The sequence below is a fragment of the Punctularia strigosozonata genome, assembly GCF_000264995.1.
Source record: "Punctularia strigosozonata HHB-11173 SS5 unplaced genomic scaffold PUNSTscaffold_20, whole genome shotgun sequence".
Lineage (NCBI taxonomy): Eukaryota > Fungi > Basidiomycota > Agaricomycetes > Corticiales > Punctulariaceae > Punctularia > Punctularia strigosozonata.
This window is the reverse complement of record NW_006767452.1, coordinates 57,445-82,445: the sequence shown is the minus strand read 5'-3', so window position 1 is coordinate 82,445 and position 25,001 is coordinate 57,445. Positions and strand designations below refer to the sequence as shown.

At 52.7% G+C, this 25,001-nt stretch overlaps 9 protein-coding genes across 9 annotated transcripts; 5 read left to right on the top strand and 4 right to left on the bottom strand.

The window, feature by feature from the left end:
- Positions 1-198: 198 nt before the first annotated feature.
- PUNSTDRAFT_47751 (uncharacterized protein) lies at positions 199-752 on the top strand (the record flags this gene model as incomplete). Its single annotated transcript, XM_007388670.1, has 2 exons — positions 199-362; positions 437-752. The coding sequence occupies 2 exons, from the start codon at positions 199-201 to the stop codon at positions 750-752; spliced, it is 480 nt and encodes a 159-aa protein (XP_007388732.1).
- A 251-nt stretch (positions 753-1,003) lies between these two features.
- On the bottom strand, positions 1,004-2,163 carry PUNSTDRAFT_116689 (uncharacterized protein; the record flags this gene model as incomplete). Its single annotated transcript, XM_007388669.1, has 5 exons — positions 1,004-1,134; positions 1,194-1,618; positions 1,670-1,755; positions 1,820-1,966; positions 2,026-2,163. 5 exons carry the CDS (start codon positions 2,161-2,163, stop codon positions 1,004-1,006), a joined length of 927 nt encoding a protein of 308 aa, XP_007388731.1.
- A 209-nt stretch (positions 2,164-2,372) lies between these two features.
- On the top strand, positions 2,373-4,117 carry PUNSTDRAFT_55786 (alpha/beta-hydrolase). The gene is made up of 9 exons (XM_007388668.1): positions 2,373-2,617; positions 2,679-2,876; positions 2,935-3,029; positions 3,080-3,189; positions 3,349-3,442; positions 3,535-3,699; positions 3,769-3,781; positions 3,836-3,904; positions 3,970-4,117. Exons 1-8 carry the CDS (start codon positions 2,400-2,402, stop codon positions 3,879-3,881), a joined length of 939 nt encoding a protein of 312 aa, XP_007388730.1. The 5' UTR covers positions 2,373-2,399; the 3' UTR covers positions 3,882-3,904; positions 3,970-4,117.
- Positions 4,118-6,418: 2,301 nt separating this feature from the next.
- On the top strand, positions 6,419-8,604 carry PUNSTDRAFT_138984 (CyP450 monooxygenase; the record flags this gene model as incomplete). The annotated part of the gene is made up of 13 exons (XM_007388667.1): positions 6,419-6,599; positions 6,655-6,694; positions 6,754-6,846; positions 6,893-6,933; positions 6,993-7,140; positions 7,198-7,462; positions 7,521-7,641; positions 7,701-7,714; positions 7,773-7,931; positions 7,989-8,101; positions 8,168-8,296; positions 8,356-8,381; positions 8,438-8,604. 13 exons carry the CDS (start codon positions 6,419-6,421, stop codon positions 8,602-8,604), a joined length of 1,497 nt encoding a protein of 498 aa, XP_007388729.1.
- A 239-nt stretch (positions 8,605-8,843) lies between these two features.
- Positions 8,844-9,526, bottom strand: PUNSTDRAFT_55785 (uncharacterized protein). The gene is made up of 2 exons (XM_007388666.1): positions 9,349-9,526; positions 8,844-9,294 (listed from the first exon to the last, which is right to left on the bottom strand). Exons 1-2 carry the CDS (start codon positions 9,388-9,390, stop codon positions 8,926-8,928), a joined length of 411 nt encoding a protein of 136 aa, XP_007388728.1. The 5' UTR covers positions 9,391-9,526; the 3' UTR covers positions 8,844-8,925.
- A 1,446-nt stretch (positions 9,527-10,972) lies between these two features.
- On the top strand, positions 10,973-11,715 carry PUNSTDRAFT_138982 (uncharacterized protein; the record flags this gene model as incomplete). The annotated part of the gene is made up of 3 exons (XM_007388665.1): positions 10,973-11,042; positions 11,103-11,341; positions 11,398-11,715. The coding sequence occupies 3 exons, from the start codon at positions 10,973-10,975 to the stop codon at positions 11,713-11,715; spliced, it is 627 nt and encodes a 208-aa protein (XP_007388727.1).
- A 163-nt stretch (positions 11,716-11,878) lies between these two features.
- On the bottom strand, positions 11,879-12,345 carry PUNSTDRAFT_138981 (uncharacterized protein; the record flags this gene model as incomplete). The annotated part of the gene is made up of 4 exons (XM_007388664.1): positions 11,879-12,025; positions 12,078-12,115; positions 12,169-12,221; positions 12,272-12,345. 4 exons carry the CDS (start codon positions 12,343-12,345, stop codon positions 11,879-11,881), a joined length of 312 nt encoding a protein of 103 aa, XP_007388726.1.
- A 5,076-nt stretch (positions 12,346-17,421) lies between these two features.
- On the bottom strand, positions 17,422-18,867 carry PUNSTDRAFT_138980 (uncharacterized protein; the record flags this gene model as incomplete). Its single annotated transcript, XM_007388663.1, has 11 exons — positions 17,422-17,496; positions 17,549-17,586; positions 17,641-17,702; positions 17,760-17,939; positions 18,002-18,072; positions 18,123-18,176; positions 18,238-18,303; positions 18,356-18,389; positions 18,441-18,530; positions 18,585-18,771; positions 18,825-18,867. The coding sequence occupies 11 exons, from the start codon at positions 18,865-18,867 to the stop codon at positions 17,422-17,424; spliced, it is 900 nt and encodes a 299-aa protein (XP_007388725.1).
- A 667-nt stretch (positions 18,868-19,534) lies between these two features.
- PUNSTDRAFT_93359 (Sodium/sulfate symporter) lies at positions 19,535-23,063 on the top strand. The gene is made up of 15 exons (XM_007388662.1): positions 19,535-19,761; positions 19,815-20,378; positions 20,432-20,608; positions 20,658-20,682; positions 20,735-21,181; positions 21,234-21,343; positions 21,406-21,597; positions 21,645-21,684; positions 21,742-21,792; positions 21,846-22,247; positions 22,299-22,472; positions 22,525-22,697; positions 22,761-22,851; positions 22,901-22,941; positions 22,993-23,063. The coding sequence occupies exons 1-15, from the start codon at positions 19,700-19,702 to the stop codon at positions 22,997-22,999; spliced, it is 2,556 nt and encodes an 851-aa protein (XP_007388724.1). The 5' UTR covers positions 19,535-19,699; the 3' UTR covers positions 23,000-23,063.
- Positions 23,064-25,001: the final 1,938 nt, after the last annotated feature.

The window sequence follows — 25,001 nt, the reverse complement described above, 5'->3', positions numbered from 1 at the left end:
TATGGACCAGGATATGAATACAGGCCGTGAACGTTTGAACGCGTGGACAAACGTCTTTGGTCACTGGTGGAGACTGCTCAATGGGAAAGTGTGATTACGGAAGCAGCGCTCGCCAAAGCCTCCTCAGCGGCCAGCAGCTGCACATCCTCCAGAGTCCACGCCCACTTGACGCTAATCACCCAACGCGAGCGTTACAACATGGACTTGATCGATACCAATCCCGGAAAAATCCGATATTCTGACCAATATTCTATGCCCATCATCGAACCCGGATCCATACAGGAAGTGAAGATGAACATGCAGCTCGCGCAGCGGCAACTACAATCCGTGCAAGAGCTAGCTCGGAGGGCTATAGCTGGCATGTAGGTATCCTCTGCTTGTTGTCTCACGATGAACTCCCGAGACATGCGAGCGCTCTGCCCTCCGCCATCATCAGCGAGAACGCGTATCGACCAGGGACAAGTGCAGCGCAGACGACGGCAGATCTCGCGAGCCTGAAGGACACGCTTCGCGTGCTCCTCGACTTTCTCAAGCAAACCGGCGTTGGCGATCTACCCCTGCTGCCCGCCAACGTCCAGCCTCCCCAGGAACAGCAGATGCAGGAACTCGAGGCGGCGACAAAGAAGCTGTTTGAGCGGCAGAAGCGATTGCAGGATAGCGCGGCTGTCGTAGTCAACATCATGAACTCTCAGGTTCAGGGCGCAAGTCAAGGCGGAGAACCGTCGCATTCGCAACACAGTCAGCGACGATGATGTAAATGAAAGGAAGATCGGTGCCGGTCTCAACTCGTGGTTGACATGTATGCGACATGTGCGGAGCTTCAGTCGACGCCTCTGATGCCTTTCCCAACAGGTACCGCATGGAAGTTTGCGATTTCTACGACCCACACGTACTTCCGTCTCACCCCCTTGCATCCCAGGCGGCTTTATATTTGCAGACTGAGGACCGCGAAAAGATAATGACGCTCCCTTCCGAGGCATGACTAGCCCTCAGGTAGTCACTATCAGAATATATAGGGTATCATAGCCTTCCGTCCCTTGGGATACTCCGTACCGAATTCCTTCTTATACGCCTTGTGTTTCTTCAGAGCCCATAGTGCCATCTGGCCAGTCCCCACAACGAGGAACAGCCACGCTGCAAAGTAATCAATTCAGTGCACTCAAACAACGTCGCGGACGGAAACGATCGCATACCAGCGTATGATCCGGTCATGAGTGTGATTACGACCCAAGCACAGATCTCGAAGAAGTAGTTCGGGCAGCTAACGAGGTCGAAGCCGTATCCGTACGGGACGGCTCGCTTGGTTGTACCTTCGGGACGGAGGCTCCGGAGCGTCAAGTGGGTGTGGAGGTTGGAGAGCTCCGCGAAGAGCCACGCGGCGGCATAGGCGTTCAGCCATGTCGGGTCGTCGCGCACCGTACCCCGGATATATGGCGAAGGGGCCGAGAATGGGGGGCTATACACGGAGTAGGCAAGCAGAAGTCCAGAGAGGAGGTGATAATGCGCCGAGTTCTTGAAGATGTTGCGAAAAGGCATCGTTGCATGCGAGAAGCGATGTACGAAAACGGTTTCGATCTCACGTTTGAGGAAATGAAGCAGGACCATCGCATATACGTATCTGAGTCAGCAATTCAGTATTGGAAGCCGAGCCATAGCAATTTGTACTCGCTGTTGCAGGCGTGAGTGTTGAACAGGTCCTCCGTAGAATATTCTGGGCAAGTTGTAGATGAGAGGATGGATGATCAGGGGCCCGACCTAGGACGAGCCGGTGGTCAGCATGTGTCCTTCGAGAGCCTTGGAAAACATGGGTTTTGCATACATATTCAATCATGAACACCGTCCTCCAGCTGATTTGAGGCCCTAAATCCTTTACTGCGAGCTCACTTGACACGTCGGCAAGACGCGTCGCGTCATCAAGTGCTTTCCGATCGTCCTTAACGGAGATTTTCTGGCGTTCCTTGTAGAACTATACATGCCCCATAGTAAGTGCATGTATCGCGGCTAGTTGATGAAAGACCCGGATACCTTGGGACATCTTTTCGCCAACGCGCTCTTAACGTCTCCAATGGTCGCGTCTTCAGGTAGGTCCAAAGTAACTGGCCATGCGAGCCCGCGTGCAACGGCTGGCGACCGACCAGCAGAATTGACGGTTACGGAGGGCATCTGGTAGAATAAATACCGCTAGGAGGGTTTACCAAGTTGAAAAATCGACCAACTCAGAAGAGCCACTGTGACTTCTCGACTTGCGTCCCGGAAGTGCAAATCACGTGAACACTTTCATCCCGAGAATGGACCGCGATGACGTTTCGACCCGAACTTGACTTTACTCATCTCAACCTGTATTGTGTCTGCGCCTTGTGCTTGGGTCTCTGCGTCGACCCATCAAACTCTGAGCAAGTATGCAACGAGCTCTACTATCGTCGCGGCCGCGAACATCTTTGCCATTTTACCTGAATTCGAACCAACGCACATGGTCAAGTCCACAAGGACTGCGCTTCAATAACTCCAGTGCTGACTCGAACGCGGACATAACGCCAATTGACCTCGAGTACGACGCAGTTTTGCCACCCCATACCGTTCGGTCGTCGAGACCACTCGTGATTCTCCACGGGCTCTTGTGTGTGTTGACAGTGCATATCCTCTTATATCTTTTACTCAAGTCGCAATCACGAAATCAGCGGGTCCAAGAGGAATTGGGGAGGACTCTGCAAGCAGTTCGGCAAGGAACTTCATAGGCCGATATACGCGCTCGACCTCCGAAACCATGGACATTCGCCGCACGCGCTGCCGCACACGTACCCGGCCATGGCGGCGGATCTCCTCCACTTCTTCAAGAAGCATCATTTCGAGAAGATCAGCTTATTGGGCCATAGCATGTGCGTAGGATCTTCCGCTGGCACCGAAGAGTCCTTCAACGACGTAACCCTAATCTAGGGGAGGAAAAGCGGCCATGGCAGTTGCTCTGTCTGATGCTTTACCTCCTGGGCTCCTGGAGCATCTGATCATTGTGGATATTGCTCCGTCTAAAGGTTCTTCGCTTTATTTGATTTATATCCATCGTATTGACGAGGTTCCCCAGGATCGCTGTCGCCGGAGTTCCAGCGATACATAGAAGTGATGCACCAGATAGAACAGGCACACATATCTACACGTAAAGAAGCGGACCAAATGATGAAATCAGTCGAACCTGTGAGGCAGCGCCTTCTTTCTTCGTTCGCATCTCCTGCCTTTCTTCGACCTGCTGTCCTGGTATGGACGTGTGGCGTGGCATAGGTGGCGTTAGGGCCGGGCCTATGTTCATGCCTTCCACCATCCTTCACATTCCAATGCTAACACGGGAATGTTTAGGATCCCTCGGTCCGCGCGTTCCTGCTCACGAACCTGGTGGGCTCAGCGCCACTCAAGTTCCGCGTTCCCGTGGATACGATACGGTCATCTCTAGGTAGGCATGTTTTGTTTTCAAATTGAAACCTGAGCCTGTCACTGCTTTTTGTGCTCACCCGCACTCGTATTGCTTTCCGTCTCCCCGTGTAGATGCTCTAGGAGACTTCCCTTACGACTCTTGTTCTCAGCGCTGGGAGGGCAAAACTCTGTTCATAAAAGGAGAGCATAGCAGATACATCAACAATCGAAATCAATCCAATTTGGAGCAATTCTTTCCCAACATGAAGTTAGAACACTTGCCGACCGGCCACTGGGGTGAGCTAAACAAAGCCATTTGGATAGCTCTGCTCTGACCATGTGTACCTTTGACCTTTCTTAATGCAGTACACGCTGAGAAGTGCGGTCCGAGCTGCCTTTTGGTGTCTCATGAGAGTTGACGCACAATCAACAGGCCTAACGAATTCAAACAGCTTGTCCTGGATTTTGTTCGCAGTTGATAGCCATAATATCAGATATTCATGTAAGCTCTCGTGATCGCACTCCCACTTCAGAATCACCTCGTTGATATGTTTTGCTGTCTTTCAGCCTAGTAGATTCATAGACGGGCCGGCCTCATATAACTATCTGACGCGACCTGAAGAATGCATGATATCATATCCAGCCCGCCTCCTTGAGGAGCTCTCGTACTCGGATCGTGTCGTGTTTGATATCACCATTCAAAGGCGCAAAATAGGTGCGCTTGCCGCCGGCGTATCGCACGGGATAGCTCAAGCCCGGGCCCTAGTGTCGGCGGATCAGCATTGGTTGGCCCAGAATACATCACCGGCAGCAAGTCGGGGGTGCCTGCCGTCTCGCAAGGGCTCCCGATAAGCACCCCGCTGCAATGGGGCAAGGGGCCTTCCCGGGGTAGCCAGAGTTACGAAACTGCGATGGGGGCAGACTTACCGCTCTCGTCTCCGTTCTCCGTGTTGCAGATCCCGCTACGATGCCTCGCGTCCAATCTCCGCCAGAACTGAGAATCCAGACGGGGTCACCGGGCTATTTAGGGGGGGTGACGAGCAGGTTTGGTTTTTAGCCGCCGGCTCGTGTTCGGCGGAAGAGCGAGTTGCACGATGCACTCACCTCGAAGGTGTACGGCCATGCTTCGTCGAGGTCCATTGGTTCAGGGCCGCCGCGAGGCTCTTTTGCACAGGGGAGGTTGTCGAGATCGATGGACTCTCCGTCATTGGATATCATTTCGGATGACCCTGTGGAGTCCGAACCTGACCTGATAGCCTTCGACTGCTGTCGCTGGGCACGTTTCGAGGCGCCATTGGGCTCAGACCTGCGAGGTTTCGTTGACGGCATTATTGACAGTGAATTCAGAGCAGCAAGGTTATGTCTGGCGGACAAAGATGGGGCGGGTGGAATATTTGGATGGACGCTCGGAGTTTGTGACCCTTCAGTATAATTTATAAGGATTTGGGTGGCACGTTATGGCCATTGTCTTTGTGGCCAGAACAAGTGCAGGACACGTCGCAATTGTGACTCTACTTAGCGACGAATGCAAAGGTGCACAAAGTACTGCACCAACGACCTGAAAGAGAAGGATACCGCATTACTACAGTTAGTTATAGTGCGCTTTGTCCGAATATACTGTAGGACTGCAGGTGCTTTGCTCTGGTTGTTGACCGCGATAGCCATCGACGCGGACGCAGAACGTTCGATAGCGGCACATCAAATAACCCACCTTGCACCGTGTATTCATGAAGTAAGTTCGGCGCTGATGACTAGTACGTGATAGATCGTCGAGACTGATATGGAGGTCTTCATGCTCGGTACTGCCGGTACTGCAAACCCATGTCGCTCTACTACATTCACCCGATATCTCCGCTGTCCCAACGGAAGTACCGTGGGGGAAATTTCTATGCGGGATGTGAGCGACCAGGGCCTGGGCAATCGAACAGCGAGCGATGCCGTTGCCCTCTTCAGATCCTCTGAGAGTGAGGCGTTTTGGCCTAACATCGGTGTAAGGGTCCAGTGCGTGTGGTTGTACGGTGACCTCAAGGGAAGCCCCAACCTCCCCAAGACGACCTTAATGCCCGCATTGTCGGAGACTGCGCAGCTGCGTCACAGGATTTCAACAGCAAGGGATCGGGTGAGGCGTGGTAGATGTGGTCAGCAAGCACGATGCGGAAAGCGATTCCGAGTGGCTGCGTGCACTCTCGGCACAAGGTCACGTCTTTGGCCTTTGTTTCTCACCACGATCACCACCGGACGTGTGATGCGTCAACTGCAGCCTAGGGCACGCATTTTCATCCGACCCCTAGTCTTGCTTCTGTGATTTCTTCGAACTCGCGATCGGAAAAATGCCAGGGTATGAGCCTAACTGCTTATGTTCGGTGGAGTCACGCTGCATCAAAGCTAGGCGCAAAACTGCCTTTATCTGTGTTCTCCGGACTGTCTCCTGTCCAAACAAGTGTGCCGGTTTCCGTGCTTGGCACTTGCTAAACAGCGCTGCTCCTGAAGCCCGGAGTAGCACGTTGCCTGACTCTCGGCGTGAAGTCACCGGAGCCCGATCCGTCTTCTACGACTACCGTAATCTAGATACCCCACTCCTCTCTAGGAAATCTCGATTGCATCTGGGAGCTGTGCTGATTGTGTCTATCACGGCATGAAGTCTTCCTCATATTCCATCCGTGCCTCCCAACCAGATGCAATCGGCGGAGGTCAGTTGCTGCCGGCGAGCGATTTAGAAAACACGCGGGAATGACGGCCCTCTCATGTCCCCTACCGGCCAAGCTTGCGTTTGTATGTCGCGGTTTGTCTCTTATCTGCTGGCAGCAGATGGTGGCGTTTCTGTGGCTGCTGTCCCGACTGCGTAAACGCGCCCCCGGTATTCTGTTCCGCATCCCGGAACATATGACTTCCAGGGAGCCTAAAAGCCCGCGCGATATCGGGGAACGCTCATGAGCGAAGCGCTGTCCGTACATCGCTTATAAGCTCCCGAGCCTTCCAGCGCACTCCCGCCTTGTTCCCCTCCAGTGCACCCGACATGTTTCTCCCTTTCGTGGTCGTATCTCTTGTCCTCCTCGGATTGATACTCAAGAGGCTCGTCTTCCGACCAAATCATCCCGCGATACCCGGACCCAAGCCCTACCCTATCATCGGCAACCTCTTTGATCTGCCTCACGAGCGCCAGTGGATCAAATTCACGGAGTGGGCACGCCTGTATGGTGAGACGCAGGTTTTGTCAACTTAGTATGATCTTGAGAGCTGAATCCCGTGCAGGCGAGATCGTTCATGTGCATACGTTTGGCACATCAATCATGTACGTGGTGTGATGTGACTAGGGTTATCGGATTATAATTAACGATCGCGCGAGTCTAGTGTTCTCAACAGCGTCCATGCAGTCAAGGAGTTGTTGGAACGCCGATCTGCGATATACTCCGACCGCCCCCATTCTGTTATGCTTTGTGATATGTCAGTCCACCGAACTCTGCCTTGACGTTATCTAAACTTTACGAAGCATGGGATACGAATGGGGCGTCAATGCCATGCAATACGGCGGTATGATATCGCCATTGGATTTCCGCTTTCAGAAACGGCGCTTATTATTGTTTTGTCAGATCGATGGAAGACCCACCGGCGGATCCTCCACCAATCCTTCCAGCGCGCCACGATCCAGAATTTTTGGCCGATCCAACATGCAGCGACTACGCGACTAGTGTCTGCCCTTTGTAGCAAACCGAACAACTTCTGGGAACATTGCAAACAGTCAGATCCTCAGTCCGGCTATGCATGACCGCCTTACTGACTTCTTCTCACTCTCAGCTTCTCAGCTTCTATCGCCGCCAAAAGCGCTTATGGCATAGAGCTCTCCGATCAAGACGATTGGTTTATTCAGCAGCAGCAACGCAACTTCGAATACCTCACGATCGGAGCGACGCCCTTCCGCTGGATGGTCGATATAATTCCTGCGCTGAGACATGTACCCGCGTGGGTTCCTGGCGCCGAATTCAAAAGAGTAGCGAGAGCTGCGCGTGAATGTTGGCAGGTGATGTTGGAAGCGCCTCTCGCTTACGCAAAAGCTGCAATCGTGGGTTTGGTCAATATCGATCCAGCCGACGTGACTTGACGTACGATTGCATCTATAGGAGACGGGAACTGCGCCAGTATGCCTCGTTTCGAAGTGTCTCGAAGGGTCTGAAAAATCAGGCCTGTCGCCCGAGGTGCATGAAGGATACGTCAAGAACGCAGCAGGAATAGTTTACGTTGGTCAGTTCGCTGTCCCTCGGTTCATATTGGCGGAGCTAAATCGTACGTCTATTCACCAGCCGGAATGGATACGGTAATATAGTTCCGTGCTGCGGGTTTTACACGCTGATGGTCATGCATATCATTTCAAGACTTCTAGTGCATTGCACGCATTTATTCTCGCGATGGTTTTACATCCAGAAGTGCAACGAAAGGCACAGAAGGAACTGGACACTGTCCTTGGCGTCGAGCGCACTCCCAGTTTCGAAGACCGCCCAAATCTCCCATACATCGAAGCGATCATGAGCGAGGTAGACACGTGTACATGTCCGCTTCCGGAACTGGCGAAGCTAAATGCATCTCGTCAGGTCCTTCGCTGGGTGCCTATCGCGCCCGTCGCACTCCCGCACGTCGCCGCACAAGACGACCAATACGGCGAGTATGTTATCAAGAAGGGCACACTCGTCTTTGGTAACTCCTGGTCCGTGGAGCTCGCTTTATTCTCATGCGATATCCTTCGATCCGCTTACTAACTTATTTATCTCAGGGCTCTCTTACACGACCCGGATATTTACGCGGATCCTTGGGTGTTCCGTCCGGAGCGGTTCATCAAATCGGACACACAAATCCCGGAGACTGATCCAGCAAATCTGTCTGTATACGGATACGGTCGCCGGTGAGCCCGCGGTCCGCAACGGCCCGACGGATTAGTATTGACCTTCTTTGCGCCACCAGAGTATGCCCAGGGCGCTGGCTAGCAGGTAGGACTCGCTCGTGATGCATGCGGTCGAATTTCCCTATCTCACGATTCACCTAGATGGGTCGGTGTGGATCGCGATTGCGACTATACTGTCACGATTCGACATATCTCCCGCTATTGACGCGCACGGCGCACCCATAGATGTAAGCTTCGCTAGGGATCAACTCCCTGCCTTCAACTCGTATGTGATCCACCTTTGCGATGGCCTCTTGCGAGACAATTGAGATAATCCTAGCGGACCGCTTCCGTTCCCATGCTCGATCACTCTACGGAATCCGGGTCGCGAAGGAGGCCGAGGTGTGTCAGATTGATGCACCGTTGTAGCTGAGTGTACCGCGCAACTTGGTCTTATTGTGATACTGTAGCTATCGAAATGGCGTTCGTGCTGGCAGTCATAACCTACTATATGTTTGCGTAGACAAGCTTTAACTTTGACCATGACAACTTCGTCTAACCCGGCGGAGACAGTTTCATTGATAACGATGGTGAATTCCATGTATTACTCTGCAATCGATCCCCAGTAAACAGGTATTAAGCTTATGACTCTATGTGATTAGCTTCTCCATCCTGGCGCCGAAAGGATGGTCCTGCGGATCTTCATGCCAATGTTGCGCCCTGATAGCCTTTCCGAGGCCCTCGCTGATTTCGATCGCGAGGTCCTCGTTGATTTCGAACACGTCCTCCTCGATTTCGACCAATTGCGGCTCCTCTCGCCTCCACCAGGAATGTCCCAACGCAGGCTCCGAGGGCCAATGCACCTCAACGACCTCGAGGCATTTACATCGGGACATGAGATCGGCGACGAACTGCATGAGGATTTCGCGATCACGAAAGTGAACAGCTCTGGGGACGTTGTCGACCATCAACGCAAAGTAGACCAGCTCGCTGGAACTTAGAAGGTGCGGCAATTCCTCCTATCGCGGATTTAGTATACTTCTCATCTAGAGAGACGGGGTTGGATAACTTACGAGCCACAGTAAGACGTCCGCAACATTGCCGTGTTCGCACATATCGAGATGTAAAAACCGGCATGTCGGTCCAATGAGCTTCAAGAAATCGGTCTTCTCTCGTGGGAGGGTGTCCGCGCAGACGCCCAACCTGAGCACCTCGGGCCTCGCGTGAACGATGAAATGATGAAACGTCTTCATTTTGTAGATGGCGCGTTCAGCGTCGCGCCTGCGAGCTGCGTTGAAGCGTTCGATGGTCGCGCCCATCTGGAAGACCTCCTCGATGTGCAGTTGGCGGATGCGGCACTTGAGCTGGTAGGTGATCACCCCGTCGTAGCCAAGCGTCAAACTCTCGAGCCCCTGCCAGCAGGGAATGCCGACCATGTCGACTTCCAGGAAGTCGGGTTTGGGGGCGGCGGATCGTAAGATGAGGTGCCTGAGGTTGGGGAAGGTGAGAAACAGCCGCTTGCGCTCCCAGATGATTTCGCCGACGATGATCAGGGTGTGGACATTGGGCCATGTTTGCTGCGGGTGCCATGGTGGATCATGTTTCTCAATGATGGCGCTGCCGCGGAGAACGAGGACTTCGAGGGTGACTTTGAGATCGTCGAGGATCGACAGCGCATGCGCATAATCGGCAAGGTCGAGAGAAAGGTGGCGAAGGCCTCGTAATCCCGCGACTGCAGCTGCGGTATGTCTTCGCACATCGCTTATCCACAGGGTCCGAATATTGGGGAGCTTCACGAGGAGGTTGCCGAAGGCGGGTCGGATGGCGAACACTGCTTCGCCTTGAAGTATGTTGAGCTTTCGTAGGTTTGACGCCAGCGTAAGGACCCGCGATAGCTCATCAAGGCCATGGACAAACTGCTTGAAGTCGTCATCGGTGTCCTTGCGCGAAGTAAGTTGGCCGAGGGTGAGCCGGACAACACGGGGGCACTTAGACTCGGGATGCTCGAGCATGAAGCGGCAGAATTGGATGACACTTTCCACTTTGTTCAGCGTAACGTCGGCCAGGAGGTGAGGAAGGCCGAGGGAGTGGGCGTATCGGCTGATACACATAACCCTTGCAAGGTCCGACTGTGGCATGAATGTCATGATCCGGTCGAGGATATTGTAGTTGAGACTGCACGGGACGATGCGGGGGCGCGGGGCCGGGGCTGGCTCCGGATGGTGTAGTGAACGCCACCACCAAGCCATGGTCGACCGAGTGAAAGGGAGATTGTCGAATGAGCCACTCTTCCCTGGGCGCAGGGCGAACCTTTATAACCATATCTGGTTCATTTGGCCTTGCCACCACAAACACTAGGACAAGGCGGCCCTGATTGCCTTGTTGGTACTTCCAGGCTTTGTTTCGAGTCCCGCATGCCACAGAGTGCACTCTGGCGTTGTGATAGACAATGAGCACCAGATGTCGACATAGAGCGGTCCATGCCATCCCGCAGGAGAGCCCGTTTGCGCGCCCACTGCCGTAACCCTAACCCCGACATCGGGCCACCACTCCTGCGCGCATGACGTAGCGCGTCCACCATGGCCTTGTCGTCAAACATGGTCCGGTCCACGTACTGGACCAGACCACCAGCACGCTGAGGCGCTGCATTTGATATCCTCTCGACTCGTTACCACCACCACTGCCTCGTACAACGCCATGAGCGAACCCGGCACTCAGTCTAACGGGCAATCGTATCGGCCGAGATTTTACACCGCGTACCGAACCCGTTAGTGTCCAACCGAGTACCGTCGGACGGTTTACATTGAATACCCTTCGATGTGATTAGCTCGAACCAACGAAGAAGCTCAAAATCTGTATAACCACATCCGAACCATAGCATACGCGCTAGACTCGCTCTCCGGAGCGATACCGGGGCTCGACCGACTACCATTCGACGTTGGTTTGGAAGCTGTCATCGGAGCGATTCTTCCTGTTGCAGGAGACTTTATTGGCGCTCTCGCTGGTCTGTACGTTATATACCTATGCTGGCTCTTCGGCGTAGGTAACTGGATACTCGGACAAATGGTGCGTCTGGCGCGAAGTACAGGATTCCGTGACGATTTGCTCATCGAGCGTCGCAGATCGTCAATGTGATCATTGACGCCGTAGTTGGCATCATCCCCTTCGTCGGCGATGTCTTGGACGTCGCGTGGAAATCAAACATGCGCAATCTTGGGCTCCTCGAGGACTTCCTCGTCAAATCCGCCAAGAGGGGCGGTTTCCAGGTGCAGGTCGCGCCTCCGTACCAGTGGAACAAGAATAACGCGACCTCCGGAGGGCCAGGGCGTAGTGCGTCCTCCGGTGCTGGCAATGGACTGGATTGGACCAGCATTTTGGGCTGGTTCGTTAACCAAGCGAGGTCAAACAGCGGGAGTGGTGGAAGATTCGGAGGGTGGTAGATGACGCTATACTGCATAAGTGTTCGACTAGTATACATGTGAGCTTTGTGAGAGTTCTGGCATCATTATACAATGAGTGGATTGTTGCGATAGGAATGTGTATATGCTAATGAGTGTTGAAGACGGAGAGTCCGAGGCGACGACATGGAGCAGAATGAATCTGTCAGGGATACGTAACGATCCTGGAGGACGCGGCATCGATCACGATGACTTCGGTCATCTCTGTCGCAGGCATCTTTTCAACCGGATTTTCATTCGGCTCCTCTTCCGACTTCCGGCGTCGCCAAAACATCCAAGCATGGAGAATGTCCTGGAGGAGAGCATCACAAAGATCGAACTTTGCGAACCGAAGTACGACATACCAGATGAGTCCCGAAAAGGAGCAGCGCAATCATCGGCACTAAATCGCATTGCCTATCAGTTGTCAGACGTACGTTGATGCGTTGCACGTACTGAGTGCGAGAAACGTGTCCGGCGTGCTATCCATTCCGTCAAACATCCCGATTCTGAGTCATGTGAGACCTCGCAACGAAGCCTTGTGCTTCAAGTCACTCACAGATATGTGACGATGGCATACAAGGTGAACAGCGCGGGGCGGATAAGCAGCCAACAGGCGAGAGGAACCGGCATTTCAGACTTCCAAGCAAACAGCCATGCACATGCGCTCCGTCGGAAGACATCAATCTGCACTACAACGGTGCCAAATGTAGCGAGAAAGACGAGTAGCGAGGAAACCTCGGCGCTAGGTACAAGAAGGTTAATGAAATGTTATCTAGTGCAATGGGTGCTCACGGCGTCGGCCTCCCTGCAGTATTGCTACAGTAAGAGTACTGCTTCCGGTAAACATCATTGTGGCGGGAGCGAGGATCTGATGCGACCTAATCTCGTGGAGGTAGTTCATTATCTGAGAACATGACGGTGTTATAACGAGATAACTCACCACAAATGATTGTAGGAGGACGATGAAGGCGAGGAAGTACGGCAAAGCGATCAGCTAATGAGGATTCTTGTTAGTGTGAGATCATGAGAAGAGCTTGATCACTTGCTGCTATGACACCTGAGCGTGAGGATGCGTCGTCGGACCTTCGGCGAACATTCCTGAGCCATAACTACAAAGCCATCCGTATCTGATTAGCTGCGTCGTCAAGGATGTGTGAGATGTGTACCTGCCTCGGAAACGAGAGATAAGGTCGTCCAAGAAGTCCTTGTATGAGGGTTAGAGACAGCGTCCCGTACTATGTAGTAACGCTCACAAGACGCGGCTAGCGTAAATGAACGACGCCTGAGTGAGACAAAGACTGAAATCTGAGTTGGAGTCGGCCTCTGGCTTGAGAACCCTACACGTAAACTACGTCAGTGGCATACGCATGCCATGCAATATGGGTCACTCACAGTAGAGAATACGAAAAGGCAAATATCACCCAGCTGGTACAGTAGCTGTACCACGTAGGATAGCGTCGAATTGCCTTGCAGAGAGCTGCCGTGAGAAGCACAAGGACAATTCCACCGGCTGCCGCCAACTGAAGCCCGACGAACAGCCTGAAATACGACGTGTCTTGAGATTCGGTGTGCTGCTCCTGTGCTGGTGAGTGTCCATGGTGGTCAGATATGATAGAAATAATTGGCACCGCTCTCACATATGAGGTATCGCAATAAGAAATGGATGATATGGAAGAAGCCGGATGTAGGATGATGACCATGATCACTATTGTGACCGCCGCCCTCATGATGACCCCCAGGGCCTGAACGTGTTAGCTCCTGTGAGACGGCGAGTAAGGCTGATGTACGCACTCATGGTTTCTCTGTCTCAGAGCGAGTCAAAATTGCAGGTCCAGACAGTACATTCGCCAGGATGGTGAGCTCGACTACCTCCAGCGCTGCTGAAGATACGGAGAAAGCCTTGGAATCCCGCAGCGATGCTGCACACCTATAAGTGAGCATCGACATCTGCGTAGGTAGCAACGACCGCTCAACGGTAGAGGGCACAGCAGAAATCAGCGCAGACGTTGCCCTATGGGAATCGATGCGGTTACATCGTGAGACTGGGCTATCCACCCATACATGGGGATCCATCATCAGAGGCAAGTGGACCATAAGCCAGGCAGTGCATGAGTGATGTAGGACGGCATGGTATTCAGACGAAATTCGCGACCTGAATGGTCTTTGGAGGATCAACGTTTCGACGTTCAACAAGGATGAAGACGAGGATCAACAAGGGTATTGATTACACTGGGTACAAATCTAGATTTCTCATGAGTCCAAATTCAAGAAACATCCTATAAAAATTTGAAATTTTTATCACATATTTGGAAGTGGCAAATCATGGGCAAAAATATTATTTTCTTGAATTTATTCATGGTTTTTTGCGTTTTTCTGCATTTTTTCAACATTTTATCAAAGATTTTGGTCAGAAACATGCTCTGATAAATTTCAAATGTTTACATAATATTATTTAGATTTTGCAATTGGACCCTGTGATGACCCACTCTGCGGGCCGCGTGCGAAAACGAAGCTTGATCAACATCCACCAGCGGTGTAAGGTAGGTATGTACCGAGCGCGGTCCCTAAACAGGAACAGCCCTGCACTGTTTTACGGCTTTTGTGGACCACGAGAGCTGACACACCGCTACGCACTGGGTGGAAAGTTTATTTCAATGCATGAGGTATGTTTTTCGGTCAATCCGTTCGTGAGCACCCGCGAATCCGACATCCGGCAGGGATACAGATGAGCATCGTACGAGTGATAGGCCAGGATGCCATCCGTGAGCGTGAAGTATACAATGTTGAGGCAATGCAGTTCTGACAATGAGCGTTATGTGCTTTATCCGATCTCTGCGAGCGAGAGGCGGAGGTGTCTCAGCCGTGCAAACGATCCAGAGAGTATCGCAGATATTGTTGCATGCTCAGTCCAATGTCCTCACAATCCTCCCTGACGTGGAGTGGTTTCCGGGTGCGTGCAGAGAACAGGGCGACGTTGACAGAATGCGCCAAGCTGGAATCCCCTTCGACACCACACCTGGGATCTGAGACACTGTAGCAGCGCACGAACGATCCTCGCCAATAGTGTCTGACTCTGAGCATGTCCGCAATTCAGAGCAAAACACGCATGCGCATGTTTGGGGGGCGGAGTCATCTCGTCTCCGATGTCATGAGTGATTGTGTGATGGAGCTGCATCGGTGGAGAACGCTTTTCAGAGCTGTGTATCTCGGACGTCCGAAATGCAGATCATCGACGAAGAGCTGATGCAGGCTCGTATTGCTGTGGGGACCACCAGAACGCAGAGCTGCTGCTGCGATCTGCTTCTTACTATCTGAGCCGGCAACATCAACCATTACCACTGATCCATTACCATTGGACTACTACGGACAAGGACCGGAAGCCTCTCAAATTGATGTCACGAAGTAGCCACGCGCAACGCGTTGAAATCATATAGGTACATGCGTATAACAGAGATGCTCTACATCGAAGTCCCGCCCAAGATTAGGAAGGTTACGCCACCAATCTTATATCCACATCAGACCCATGCTGGCTAGACCGTTTGTGCACCGTGCGATCCTCTTCACTGGGGGTCTTCGGTGCATCCCAAGGCTCGTGAGACTTCCAGAATACCCAAGCTTGGAACACATCCTATGCACAGCACGCTAGTCAGCATGAGCATATAAACCGGACCCGAGTCCACCGCACTTTATGCGTCCCGAAAATCGAGAACGATATGAGTGGCACTGAAAAGTAAGCATTAAGAAGCAAGCATTAAGAAACGAGCATAACGTCGAGTGTTTTTCTCCGTACTTAAAGCTAGAAATGTATCAGGGGTGTTTTCCATGCCATCGTACAAAATGTTGATCCTGTCATTCAATCAGCCACCATCATGTATACGCGTGCGTCAGAGGTGAAGAACACGCACGCAATAGTTACTAGCCCGTATATTGAAAATATTGCTGGGCGGATCAGCTGAACTAGCGATGGCGGAGTTTTGCCGCTGGTCCCTGGTGTCTTCCACTGTCGACGGATAATGAAGACAAGGTCAATCTGAACGAGAATTGTCGCGATGGCTGCAAAAAGAACCATAAAACTCGACACCTGTCCTCTAAAAATGGCGTGGGTTTGGTGTATGGGAATGGCAAGTAGGGACCCACGGGTCGGGTTTTCCGGCCGTATTCAGGCAATATGCTCTGTTCTGACGGTGGACAAGAAGGTGCTTTTCTGCGTTTGGAGTTGATCCCGTCTATGCATAGGAATTATTATTCGCCTTGACTTTCTAAATGGGAGTAAGTGTGACATACTACGGCAGATTGCAGAAGGACTGTAAAACCAAGGACATAGGGCGCGACGACCAGCTACGGCCCATGATAAGAACGTAGAGGCGCCGTGTATGGAGGGGACTCACTAGAACTACGTATGACGTGCGTTCACTGATTTTGGCCCCTGTTCCTGACTGCGAGCTCAACCAAAGCTGACACACTGTCAAATCGATCTGGATGTGAGCAACCATGTGTATCATACCCCGAAGACCAGAGAAAATGTTGTCCATGCTGTCCTGTGATGGTTTAATGAGCAGAACGTCTGATTGTGCGAGGCATTTACAGACAGCACACGACTGAAATAAATCAAAGATGCTTGCACGAGACACAGGGAATAATCTGTGGATGAGTGGGCCGTCGGTCTGAATATCCTGAGAGAAAACCGTTAGAGACATACTTTGGTCCTTTTTTACCCGGAAGGCACTTACAAAAGACCGTAGGAGAGTGCAAATATGATCCAACTCAAGCAGTAACTGTGCCAGGTCGGACAACGGTGGACTCTCTTCGAAAGCAGGGCCGTGATCAAGATCACCGCGTGCCCTCCTGCACCGAGGAGCAGCAGAACAACAAAGAAATTGAAGTAGTTCATCAACATCTCGTCGAGTAAGCGTCGATTTTCTTCTTCTGAGATACGGCAGGGGGCTTGAGCAAAGCGTTACTCATCGGAAGTCACACGGTGCTGACCTATGAGCCCCTTCCACAACTTATGAATAATCTTGTACACAAACAACCCGTGCTGCCAGCCACTGTGCTCTGTGGGAATTCGTTATTGCGAGAAAACTAGTCCAAGTATGTCCTGGACGGCGATGGACGTACCCATCCCGTTTCCCATCCCGTTTCCCATCCCGTTTCCCATCCCGTTTCAATTCGTTTGGAAGAAGATAACTAATGAAGCAAAACGTTTCGTGAATACAGTGGTGACCGAATGTAATGCTCCAGAGCTCCAGAGCTCCAGCGCTCAGCGCGACGAAGGATTGAACGCGAGTCGCGCGTAGGCATGCAAACGATATATAGGCTATCGAACTCGGTATCGGTGGCAACGACCAGATGCAAGTAGATTGCCACCATGTATAAATTTAACAGGCGGCCAACAAGAACCGCGGAATCCTCGGCCAACATGCCCGATGAACCGCTTTCTGGACGTAGATCAGGCGTTGGATGTCGAAAATCTAGAAGCGCCCGCGGAAGGGATCGTTGATGGAAAAGGGAAGCATTCATTGGCTGCCCGTCATGCTTGGGAAACCGCCCGGAGCATCAGATTGATATATCTCGGGCGCATCGAAAGCCCATTGACTTGAGACTTGGAAGCCCGACTAACCGCAGCTCAGAGCTGGCTTCATAGGATGTACTCGCGGTCTGAAATGGTCGAAGTCAATGAATGACAATTTTTCTCCTGAAGTACGACTATTTGTCGAGTAACGGAGTTGAGGGACGAGATGGGTTCCTCCGCCTTCCGCAACTCAAAGCCTGGAGCAGATCCTGACAACATACGGTGAGCATCTCGATCAGTATGTTCGCGATTGTCACATACGCCCTGGGTTCCAAAAACGAGCCATGCGCCAACGGGCACTGGGCGAATGATGTGAGTTACGATATCCAAGCTGCACGCTTCATTGTACACACTAATGGCAATGAGGGAGTTTGAAGCTGCCCCAAACTGCTGTAGCGCAAACATGACAGACGCCCTGCAACGCGAGACGATCAGCGACCACCGGACATTACACGGGGATAAAGGCGCTTACACAGCCCCGATCAGGTCGAAGATGGAGAAGATGGCGAATCGAATGAATAACGGCGTCGAGGCCTTCATTGCCGCCGACTGCTTTTGAAACCGGCGGCGCCATAGAGGAACGCCGATGAGAAGTTGAAAGACGAAGGTAAGGGTGGTTGCCACGCAGACAACAACGGCTGATACGGCGGTGCTATGGCACAGCGGACGTGTGAGTGCCATCATCGACGGGCGCTGGAACTTTGTGATACTGACGGAAACCGGTGGATGTTCGCACAATATAGACCTTGCATGAGAACGGTGGAACCAGGGTGTGCGATGGCATACTGCAAAGACGACTGATGAGACCACAGATGTGGGACGAACATTGACTTACTGCAAACGCTTCCACCAGGGTCGCTGTTGATAGAACGTAGGGTGCCACAAGCAGCTAGGAACGAGCGTATGAGCCATCAGACTACTGAGCAAACATGGATGCCCCGGGAACTTACCAGGGTCGTCGGCCCGTAGTAGGTACCGATGGCTGGCATTTCCATTAAACGAGTGGTGATCCATATCTAACGAACAAGGGTTCACGACGGCGAAATCGGAAGAGCATGAGCGACTTACTTCCAGTACGTATGCCATATTGGTGAGCGCACAACTGAGGTAACAGGGTCAGAGGAGTGCTACGTTATTAATGGGCGCGTCTTACAAAACTACCAGGGCATAAATTGTAGACGCCTGCACCACGCATAATGTTGGTGAAGGTGTCTTCGACCACCAGTTTTCGTCGTAAATTAGGCTGAATAGAGCCATATATGAGTTCGCAATGAGAGTATATTCACCACGTACTCACAATAAGGTATAAACTACAGCCGACACGATCCACCCAAAGCAGAAGTTGTACCAAGTCGACGGACGCCGCACTTGTCGAGCAAAGAGAGCTATGAACATGGTGGTGAACATGCCTAATCCTGCCACGAGCTGAGATGCGAGGAAAACTGTCTTGAACGTCATAGACAGTGGCGTCCCCCATACGGCCCCTATTGTCCTTCAGTATAGGGACATGTGCGATAGTTCGATAACTCAAACTGACCATCGACTGGCGCCGAACCGAACGTCATCACAAGCAAGGACATGAAGGTGAGCGCGGTCTACGCGTCACGGATAACTTTGTAATACGGAGCTCCTGGGCTGTGTCATATAATCAGAAGGCCAGCGCCGTGCAAGAGGTGAGCGTTGCGCACCTCAGCTGCGTCGCGCTCGCAACGGAAACGGCGCAGAAAGCGAACACCGTGCCCCGAGGGGAAAAGACTATCTATGCGGGTCTATCTTCAGAGCACTGCGATGCTCCATGGACGGGTCAGGAGACGGGTCATCAACAGGGTACTGTGTTGAAGAAGGTGTCGTGGTAAGCCCGCAGAGCCTCATCAAGACGGCGGCCCAGTTGCGGGGGTAACATATAGGATCGCGGCCAACTTGAAGACCCACATCACTACATCCGAACGCAGGTAGTGTTCGACAGTTGTGGAGCAGTGAATTTCCGTCCCGACCTGGGTGTTGTAGCACCGCCGAGGTGATGGATCAAGAGGAAGTTGGATCACGGAAGACGCAGCATAATGCGGAACACGATAGATTTTCGACCTTGAGTCGATGTATATGATTTGAGGGAATAATGTAGTGTAATATATCGCGACATTACGATCCCGATTCTGCAGCGCCGCCGCCAGCCATGGTGGTTGTGGTCGATGTAAGAGCTGGAAGCTGATTCGTCCTTGCTCGGTTACTCGGTCGTGTCAACATCGCGTCTTATTCTACCGTCTACGGGGGCCTCCTTCGTCATCGTGGCTTCGATAAGCTCAATCTCATAGTTGCTGGCCGCATTGAAACCGCGCTCGAGACACGACGGAGGCCATACCACTTGCCCCCCTCGGTTCCAGCCTCAGGTCAAACCGTCCTTCCGCTTTCATCATGAAGTTCAGCTCGTCCCTCAAGTTCAACGCCGTGCCGGAATGGTGGGACGACTACATTGCGTGAGTTCTCGGACGTGACGAAGGGACTGCGTATTCAGTGCATATACGCGTAGATACGATGCCTTAAAGAAACACGTCTACGAGCTTGAAAAGCGCCAAGTTGGACTTCAACCGTACCGCGACGTGGATTTGGAAGCGGGAGAACAGGCGCCGCTGGTGGCCAACGGCAGCTCTTCCACCGATGACGAGTTCAAGCCTCTGCTCGACCGGGAAATCACGAAGATAAGCGCGTTCTACGAGAGGAAGGAGAGGGAACTGCTGGCGGAGGCTGCTGAGTTGGAGGAGCTGGTGGAAAAGGAGGATGAGTTGGGACCCTTGAACCAGAACCGATACACGGACGACCTCGACGACGACGACGACGACGAAGACGACGACGAGACGGATAGTCGTGCCGGCACCCGTTCACCGGAAGCGCGCAGGCGGCGGCTGTCGCTCTCCCAATCTGGACATCTGGACGACAGCCTGGCGTCCCTCCCGCCGATGTCAGCCGCGCAGGAGCGCGCATCCCACCGAGCAGCTTCGGCCTCGTTCTCGCCCACGCGCTCGCCTGCGCCTCGCCGGAAACGTCCGGATCGTTCCTGGGCAAGCCGGCTGAAGGACAGCATCGTCTCTATTGGGTAGGTGTACATCTATCACCCTCGAGGGCTCTGATTAATCCGAAGATATGCAGGTCTGCCGAACACGGGCCAGATTCTGTCGGAGACACGACATGGACCTCAAGCAGCAACTACGCATGGGACACGCGATTACTGTTCAGGCGTAGAATCACCAACCTCTATGTCAGCGTTTCAAGCCTCAAAAGCTATGTCGAGATCAACTACAGCGGATTCAGGAAGATACTGAAGAAGTATGTTGTTTTCATGTCGACGGATGATGTTAGCTCATGGCAGTCACAGATACGACAAAGTTACCGACAGTCAGGCATGTACCGCGCGGAGCCATCATGAATGATCCCTGACCTATCCTTCGCCAGCTCAAAGACAGGTATCTCCACGATGTCGTTGACGAATCTCGCCCCTTCACGCAATCCTCCAGGGACACCCTCGATCACACCCTCGCAGACTTGCAAAACCTGTATGCGAAGTGCGTCTGTCGTGGCGACGCGGAAGCCGCGCGTAGGGAGTTACGCCTCCACCAACGCGAGCACATCGCATGGGAGCGAGATACTGTTTGGCGCACTATGATCAACCAAGCGCGTCGTGGTGGTGATGACGGAGTTGGACACCCAACGATAGTTGCAGATGAGAAGCCGTCTGCGGTGGTCAGCGTCGGAAAATTACAAGTGTCGAAGAAGATGATCGCGGCCGCGATCTCGGTGCTGGTTGGTCTCGTTCTTCTCAACGTCCAGGTCGTAGAGGGGGTGGCGGCCAATCGGTGCTTGGCAATTCTGGTGTTCAGCACCATTATGTGGGCTACAGAGGTCATTTCAGAAAGCGTTGCATGTGCCCGCTGCAAAACTGATAGAATTATAGGCCATTCCATTATTCGTGACGTCGATGCTTGTGCCTCTCCTCCTGATCACCTTGCGAGTGATTCGAGATCCTGAAGACGAGTCCCGTCTATCCCCACCGGCGGCTACTAAGTAAGTTTCCGACCACGGCGTGATGTCCTGAAATTCTACTGATTGTTTCTTTACGTCCTCAGATATGTATTCTCAGTCATGTTTTCGCCCACTATTATGCTCCTTATCGGTGGATTCACAATCGCGTCTGCGCTCAGCAAAACCTCAATAGACAGGCTCCTGATCACGAGAGTACTAAGTCTCGCTGGTAGCCGGCCAAGCACGGTTCTGCTTGCGTTCATGGGCGTCTCTTGCTTCGCTAGCATGTGGATCAGGTACATCACCTGAAGTATTGCATCCGCTGGCACTGATCTGCGAGCAGTAACGTAGCTGCTCCGACGCTCTGCTTTACTCTCATCAAGGTAAACGCTTTGATGTTTGTGACCATGCCCGATGCTGACGATTCTACCGTCCCGCAGCCGATCCTTCGCACCCTACCCGGCAAGACCGCTTTTGCTCCTTGCTTGATCGTGAGAGCGGTGTTTGATCGTGGCGACCCACGGTTATTGACTGCACGCGACAGATGGGAATCGCGCTCGCCGCCAACATCGGTGGCCAGAGTTCCCCAATATCGTCGCCGCAAAACCTGATTGCCATCGGAGAGATGGATCCTCAATTGGACTGGGGCAAGTGGTTTACCGTGGCCATACCGGTTTCCGTTGTTTCAATTCTCCTAATCTGGCTGCTCCTCCTCGCGTCGTACCGCCCGGCACGGCACCCCGATGGCGAGAGCGAGCTGGAAATCAAACCCGTCCGCGCCGCGCGGGAGTCTTTCACTCTCCAGCAGTGGTGGGTTACCTTCGTGTGCCTGGCGACCATCGGGTTGTGGTGTGTGGAGCACTCGATCGAGTCCTGGGTGGGCGATATGGGTGTCATTGCATTATTGCCCGTGGTGGCATTCTTCGGGACTGGGGTGTTAAAGAAGGTGCGGAATGCATATGCGCGACCTTCATTCTAGTGACTAAGCGTCTTCCAGGATGACTTCGAGCAATTCGCCTGGACTATCGTCTTCCTCGCCATGGGCGGTATTGCCCTCGGCAAAGGCGTGACATCAAGCGGTCTGCTGGAGGTATTGGATGAACTCATCAGAGATTTGGTGGAAGGGCTGTCGCTCTATACTGTCGTCCTAGTCCTCTCTCCTGTCGTGCTTGTTAGTCTCCTGCGCTTCGCCCATATTTCACTGCTAATCACCATTCCTTCAGGTAATCTCAACGTTCATTAGTCACACCATTGCCAGCGTCCTGCTCGTGCCTATCGCGAAGGAAGTGGGGAACAATCTCCCAGGCAATCACGCCAACTTGCTTATTTTCATTACGGGCCTCATATGCTCGACCGGTATGGGCATGCCTGTTTCAGGTTTCCCGAACCAGACAGCGTTAGCGTTTCCCGCCGTTCCCTATCAACATCAATATCTATCCTGACACCGATGGGTATACAGGGCCAACCAGGAGGATGAACTGGGACAACTATACCTCTCGAACATGGACTTCCTTAAGAATGGTGTACCTGCATCCATCATCGCTACACTGGTACGTGGAGCATTGCTTGCACTCGAATTACGACATTGACGCAACTCAGGTGGTCTCGACGATTGGATATTTGCTGATGAGGCTTATAGGGTAAGCCGGCGTCTCACATTCCGAGCGCGCCGCTAATTCGCCACCATATAGATTATAAGGTTTTTGAATACACATGAGTTGCTAGGGTCGTCGTTACCTGCCTTGGAATGGATAAATTGCGCCTCTCTACTGTGGCTCGGCGCGATCGTCCCCTTAGAGTCGGTGCAGTGCTTGCGATCGTCGCAGTCCGAATTTTACTCTGTTGCTTTGGAGTCGATTTAGACTGCAATGGCGTGGTAAGCAGCCATAGATAACTCGAGTGCACTTCGGATAGCCTCATGACTGCCTTGACCCGTCCCAATGGCGAGGGAAGCCACCCACGCCGGAGTCGCGTTCCGGATCGCATTGTTCACGAGACTCGTGCAGGAGCGCAGGGATGCCGCAGTCACCCGCAAAGATCCTCCCGACCACTTGACCCACCACCACTAAGATGGCCGCTGACATCCCGATCTTTACGTTGAACGACGGCACGAAGATGCCCTCGGTTGGCCTGGGGTCCGTTCCTGCTCCTTCCTGCCGATGCATCCGTTGAATATGATCTTATCAGCTGTTGGATGGGTGCGCCGGGTGCTCGCAATGATAGTGTGGAGATTATGTGCAATGTGCAAGACAGCCATCGACGTCAGTCAGGTGAGGCTTCCTGGTTTTCTGTAACGTCCTGACCTGCGATCCTAGTGCGGCTACCGTCATTTTGACAGGGTAGGTATTTGTTGAGTGCTTTTTCTCTCAGCTGAGTTAAGGGTCACGAAGGCCGCCGCATATGGTAACGCAAGTTTCGGCTCTTTGGGCGTTCTATGTTAAGATTACGCTCTAGGGAATGAAGAACGTGTAGGGAAAGCAATCCGCGAGTCCGGGATTCCTAGAGGCGAATTCTACATCACCACCAAACTGCCGTACGTCATTCACCAAGGACATGCCTCCCCTCTCCTCCTGATGAGTCTGTGATTGCAGCAATGAAACGCACCATCAAGTGCACGAAAGCTTCGAAGCCTCACTGGTGGAACTGGACTGCGATTACATTGACTTGTATCTTATGCACTGGCCTCAGGCCTCGACAGAGCGAGGCGTGTATCCTACAGCACTCGATGAACGCCCAATGTTCTCCTAGGAGTCCTTGGGCCGGATGAATCACCTACTATCGTCGACACTTGGAAAGAAATGGAGAAACTCGTGCAAATCGGTACGTGTTCGAGGCAACGAGGCCGGTTGTTTTGTAGAGCAACCTGTCCACGCGAATTCTCCAGGGAAGGTCAAAACCCTCGGTATAAGCAACTTTTCGGTCAAGCTTATCGTGCAGCTCCTTCCTCATTGCACGATCGTGCCTGCCGTAAACCAGATAGAAATGCATCCTTGCCTTCCTCAAGAGGAACTGAAGGCGTACTGTGACACGAAAGGTATCTTGCTTCAAGCCTACTCGCCGTTAGGTGCTTTTTCTTGAGCCTCGGTGTGCGCTCATGACTCACAACCACGTGATATCATCAGGCCAATCCAAGACTTTCTTCTTTAACCAGCCTACTGTATCGAGGATAGCGCAGAAGCTCGGCACATCACCTGCACAGGTTATATTGAGTTGGGGCGTTCAACGTGGTACAGTCGTACTCCCGAAGAGCGAAAGTGAAGCCCACATCAGGGCCAATATCACAGTAAGCAGACTCCTCAATGATACGCGCCCGTTGCTGATCACCAAACCCGCAGCTTATCAAGCATGCTATATCCAACCTACATAAGGAGCAGGGCATGCACAGCTGGACTACCATGCGCCAGATGGGTCTGTCATTGGGTGGACGTACGAACAGCTTGGATGGAAGATGACAACGGGGGCCATTGCCGTCTGATATCCAGGCCCCCAATGTTCTGTGGAGTTTGTGCTCCATAACAGCGCGATGACCCTCCGCAGAATGCCATCTGCGACTACTACGATAAGTAGGGTACGCTATCTCTGTGACGAAGCGTAATGTATTCTCACGCGTGTGATCCCATCGTCGGTTTTGCGATGCATTGTGGCTCGCTATGTCGTGATGAACGCATGACGTCCGGGCCGCCTGTTCCGGTTAGTGAGA

Bases quoted from the DNA above. Each gene is read 5' to 3' on its own strand.
- PUNSTDRAFT_55786 (XM_007388668.1), top strand. From the start codon at position 2,400: ATGCAACGAGCTCTACTATCGTCGCGGCCGCGAACATCTTTGCCATTT. The intron at 3,030-3,079 runs GTTCTTCGCTTT...GAGGTTCCCCAG, and splicing joins GGATATTGCTCCGTCTAAAG to GATCGCTGTCGCCGGAGTTC. The intron at 3,443-3,534 runs GTAGGCATGTTT...CTCCCCGTGTAG, and splicing joins TACGATACGGTCATCTCTAG to ATGCTCTAGGAGACTTCCCT.
- PUNSTDRAFT_55785 (XM_007388666.1), bottom strand. From the start codon at position 9,390: ATGTGCGAACACGGCAATGTTGCGGACGTCTTACTGTGGCTC. The intron at 9,295-9,348 runs GTAAGTTATCCA...AATCCGCGATAG, and splicing joins CGGACGTCTTACTGTGGCTC to GAGGAATTGCCGCACCTTCT.
- PUNSTDRAFT_93359 (XM_007388662.1), top strand. From the start codon at position 19,700: ATGAAGTTCAGCTCGTCCCTCAAGTTCAACGCCGTGCCGGAATGGTGG. The intron at 20,683-20,734 runs GCATGTACCGCG...ATCCTTCGCCAG, and splicing joins ACAAAGTTACCGACAGTCAG to CTCAAAGACAGGTATCTCCA. The intron at 21,685-21,741 runs GTAAACGCTTTG...ACCGTCCCGCAG, and splicing joins TCTGCTTTACTCTCATCAAG to CCGATCCTTCGCACCCTACC.